Source organism: Corylus avellana, chromosome ca3 (assembly GCF_901000735.1).
Source record: "Corylus avellana chromosome ca3, CavTom2PMs-1.0".
Lineage (NCBI taxonomy): Eukaryota > Viridiplantae > Streptophyta > Magnoliopsida > Fagales > Betulaceae > Corylus > Corylus avellana.
In genome coordinates, this window is record NC_081543.1 from 11255753 (window position 1) to 11260765 (window position 5013).

Here is a 5013-nt window from a genome sequence, read left to right on the forward strand (position 1 = left end):
TTGTATTATTGTATATATAGTGTTGAAAGCCTAAAAAGGGTAATATTTTTAGAAAAAAAAAAAAAAATCATAACCAGTTATGAGGGCTCAGTAAAAATCATAACCAATTATATATAAATGCTTTATATTGGTTCTATTGTGCTTTAAATATTTCCTATATGTTATCTATATTTTTGTTTCATTAATTAGTTGTACATGAATTAATATATAATATTCCTTGTCTTAATTTGGCAGCAATTTATGTTGATGAAGATGACATAGCCATGTACACTATCAAAACCATAGATGATCCTCGAACTCTTAACAAGACAGTATATATTAGGCCCCCAAAAAACATTTTATCTCAAAGAGAAGTTGTTGAGATTTGGGAGAAACTTATTGGCCACGACTTGCACAAGTCTTCGATATCCAAGGAAGACTTCCTAGCTTCCATAGAAGGTGAGATTGGTGCCTCTTTGATTTTATAATAGTGGATACTTCTTGTGTAATTAAGTAGCTCAAAAATACTAATTTAAAATTATGGAGTTTAATCTCAAGGATATTTTGAAAGATAATTACCTATGATCATGATAATTAATTGGAAAGGATAGAAATCCTTTTAGGACTCAACACTCTAAATTAATAAATACTCTTCTTGCAAATACACCTTTAAACTTTAAGTTGAGACATTTGGCTCTTTCAAACTATCATTTTGTTATAATTTGCACAATCCATTTTACACCATGAAGCTATACCACTTTTTTTTTTTTTTTTTTTTTTTGCCCCAAATATTTAAAAATTAGCAACGTACTCCAACCAAATATATATATATATGATTTTGATTGCATCCCATATGATATATCAATGGTCTCAATATATATATATGAATGGTTTTAATTATGTTTGGATTTTTTTTTTTCTTTTCTTTAAAGTTTCCTGACTTTGTGCTGTTTTCTTCATGTTTGCTGAATTAAGGACAAGAGTATGCGGAGCAAGTTGGATTAATACATTACTATCATGTTTGTTATGAGGGATGTCTTGCAAATTTCGAGATTGGAAAGGATGCAGGAGAAGCTTCTAAGCTTTATCCAGAGATTCACTACACTTCTGTCGAGGAATACATGAAACGTTATTTATAATTAACTATATATATATATATACCTTGGACACGACCATTATGTATGTATTAATGCTTCTGTTGATTTACTACATGTAAAAGAACAGTCGGTCTCTAATTCTATCTATGTATTCTCTTGAAAAATAAATTAAGATCCTTTTCTCTTAATTCTCTCTCTCTCAAATAATTATACTCTTATATTACACCTTTTTTTTTTTTTTTTTTTTTTTTAGCAAACTCTTGTATTACTCAAATGAGCAAACCATATATTGAGACTTGGCAGAAATGCTATTTCCCAAAGACTTTTCCAAAATTTTGTTTTTCAAATGCTTTTATTTACTAAAAATAAATCACATGAGATGATGATACATTCGTTCAGAAAATAGTTTTCATTTTTAAAATGTGTAAAACATTTTTTAAGTTGAAGTTTATCTTTCTCAAACTGCCAATATTTGCCGAACTTCCACCGAGATTGCCAAAAGTTGCAAACCATTTTATGCCGTCACTCATTTTTTTGACATATTTTATATTCGAAATGCTATAATCTAATATAAATTTTTTTTTTAGATTATAGCATTTCTCTAAATTCAATTACATCGTGACAAAGCATTTGGAAATTAAATTTTGAAAAAAAAAAAATTCGAAAGTGTTGGGAGTTCTCTTGGCATTTATATACTTTCTAGTCTAATATGCGTCATGCGTGCCTCTCTCTCTCTCTCTCTCTATGTCTCACGCACGCACGGAGCAGTGGTTAAAAAATGCCGTTATCCATTACTGCAATTACTTCGAAGGTTTTGATTGCTTTTCCTTCTCTTCCAACTTCAAAGGCAAGAGAGTTTTCAGTTTTCTCACCTCTGCACATTCTCTTCTCTTCATTGCTCTTTCGTTGCTTAGAAAAATGTCATTTTAAGTTAACTTCTAAGCTTTATAATTCATAAAGCATTGTTTTTTGCATTACCCACTTCTTATTTGTGACTGATTTGCTCTCACAAACTGTAGATTGTTAAGCCCTGTACTTTTCCATTGAAGAATGATGGGAATATTGCTCATCCAAGAGCCAACGCATTCATGGCGTCTAGAAGTCTCAAATTCGTGGCTAATTCGGTTTTTGGGGATGGCAGTGTCTTGGTTGCTTTTAATGTGCCATTTCCTAGTGATTATTCTGAGCTTCTTGACCAAGTAATCTTCTATTACTATCTGTCTCTGCCATGTAATTTCATGTAATTTGTGTCGTTTGATTTTTGGTGATTGCTTATATTGTTGAACGTTGGTAAAGTTGCAAGCTTGAGAATGATCTTGTGCAGCATGTACAAAAAATAGTTTCCTAGTTGCTATAAACATGTAAGACCTGTGTTATGGGTTGAAAAATCAAACATTTTGATGGGCTTGGGGTATATAAATTGGTATTTTTATAGGAGTTTTAAAAATTTTTGGGGTTGCTGAAATCCCCCAATTGGACCAATATTGTTTACACTTCATCTGAGGTTGGTGGTGATGTGCAAATTTTAATTCAAGATTTACTCTATGTTTTAATCAAATAACACTACTTCATAATGGATGAATCAAAAACTTGAAGATGTATAGTCAAAGCTGAATGAAAAATGGATGAAGAATATAAACTCAATGGGAACCTCTTGGAATCTTAATTTGATTGGATTCATCCCCACCTCTCCCCTTATCCATTGTTAGTGTTTCGCCTGAATGGTTAGGGTCTGTTTGTGCCATATAATTTTCTTTGTCTTCTTCTTTTTTTCCTTCAATTTATTTATTTTACCTATAGTGGCTATTGCAGAACTAAAATTTGTATATTTTGGGCATCTAATAATGGACAGGCCAGAAATGCAATTGAATTGGCTTTGAAGGATAACAGACAGTTGATGGTGAGTTAGAGCTTGGAAATTCTCCCATGACAGAAAAATGAAGAGTTTAATGTAAATTTTAGGATTATTAGCATTTGTGACCAAAAAGTATCCATTACAGGAGATTGAATTCCCAACGGCTGGACTTGAATCTGTACCAGGTCCTCTCCATTTTCCTTCTGATTACAACCCTATCAAAACTCAATCACTTGCCCCTTTCCTCCACGTCCCATCACGGACCACCATTGTCTTGCCTTTTCCTCTCACCTATCTAATCAACCAATCCCAACGACTTTTCAAATTATGTTTTTATACTTATCATGCCTTATTTTTTATACGTGGCATTTCGATAAATAAAATCGACTTAAATTTTATAATTTGAAAATTTATAATTTTAAAGAAATTACAAGTGATCTTGATCTGTTTTTATCTCATAGGATAATGACCCATTACTTGTGAAATAACTTTTAAAAAGAAAAATAAAAATTGGTATTTGTAACATTTATCGTGATTGATTCATGTATAAGAAGGGTGAATGAAAACTACTGCACACGGCGTGCTGTGCATGCTGTGTGCAAAATTTTTTTTTTTTAATTATAAAAAAAAAAAAAAAAAAATTGCACGTGTGCTATGAATCACGGCTCGTATAAGAGGATTCATTCAAAAGGGGGCAAAAAAATTGAGAGGTTACTGATCAGGTTAGGAAGTAAAAGCAGCTTCAAGGCTTTTTATTTTATTTTATTTTCAAGGCTTTGACTCTTAAAACCAGCAGGCAAATAATCCATAATAACTAAATTTAACTATTATGAGCTAATTTTTTTTTATGTCCAATAAAGTAGCTACTTTAACATTTTTTTTTTCCTTATAACGTGAACAATAATTAGTCACTTCTACTTATTCACTATTTACATTACAAAGTTTTTTATTATTTTTTACTCTATTTCTTTCTTTCACTCTTTCTCTTTCTCTTCGTCTTTCTTTTACACTCTCTCCCACACAAAAGAATATGAAAAGAAAATAGATAATAAATAATGAATCTGTCATGCTTGTATAAAAAAAAAAAAAATAGCAAATAAAGAAAAAATGTTTGATGTATGTAACGATAAAAATGAATGGAGTAAATGAACCCTGTCAATAAATATTTCGATCACGTACTAACGCATGTCAAAAGTTATATATATATATAAGTCTTAGCTTTTTAAAAATGAATTAGGGTAAATTCGAGTAGGTTTTCAAAAAGTTGACGCCGATATTACAAATCAAAATGTAAGGGGAGTTTATTGGAAAGAGAAATGCTTGACTTCATTAAAAAGTTTATCTTTTGGCCATTTTTAATCTTAGGTGGCATGAACAATTTTCTAAAAATTTATTAATTTATTGTTTAAAATCTATTAATTTTAAAATGAATCACACCACTTAAGATTAAAATGACAAAAAAAAAATAAACTTTTTAATGAAGCAAAACATTTCTCCACCTGAAATGATGGGGCTTAACTTCAAACATCTGTCAATTGTTTGTTGGTTTGTTTGAATACACCTGCAAATTAAATTGTCTTTAATTATTGTTGTTGATAATGATTAAATTGTCTTTAATATAAAATCTAAGTTACGAATGCTACCTTTACGTACCTTCCTTGTCCGCTTTGCAACAACAGTCATAGACTCATACGGATGGGGGGCAACCGCCATTTGGTTGTTCAGCTACATGCTTCGGCCCAAAAAAAAAATATAATAATAATAGACATGGTGAGACAGTGAGACTTACATGCCTTCACTCGAGTCGAGTTGAATTATGATTTGATTTTATTAAAATGAAAAAAAAATTTATTTAAAATAAATATTTTATGTGTTGGACCTTATCAACGCCAACTAAAAGAAAATTTAAGTGCATACGTGAAGAAAAATATTAAAGTATTAATTAAATAATTAAATTTATTTATTTTTCTATAAAGTCAAGCTTATGAAAAAATAATAATAATTTAACACTAACACATAAATTTTTTTTATTACAAGAGTCGGACCAATGCCATAATATTTACTTAACCATATAAAAATTGC

The 5013-nt window shown here is 30.2% G+C and overlaps 2 protein-coding genes across 2 annotated transcripts; both read left to right on the forward strand.

Moving 5' to 3' along the window:
- Positions 1–117: 117 nt before the first annotated feature.
- LOC132174084 (bifunctional pinoresinol-lariciresinol reductase 2-like) lies at positions 118–1201 on the forward strand. The gene is made up of 3 exons (XM_059585790.1): positions 118–130; positions 235–438; positions 955–1201. The coding sequence occupies exons 1-3, from the start codon at positions 118–120 to the stop codon at positions 1116–1118; spliced, it is 381 nt and encodes a 126-aa protein (XP_059441773.1). The 3' UTR covers positions 1119–1201.
- A 605-nt stretch (positions 1202–1806) lies between these two features.
- On the forward strand, positions 1807–3218 carry LOC132175490 (uncharacterized). Its single transcript, XM_059587453.1, has 3 exons — positions 1807–1923; positions 2096–2275; positions 2929–3218. Exons 1-3 carry the CDS (start codon positions 1855–1857, stop codon positions 2983–2985), a joined length of 306 nt encoding a protein of 101 aa, XP_059443436.1. The 5' UTR covers positions 1807–1854; the 3' UTR covers positions 2986–3218.
- Positions 3219–5013: the final 1795 nt, after the last annotated feature.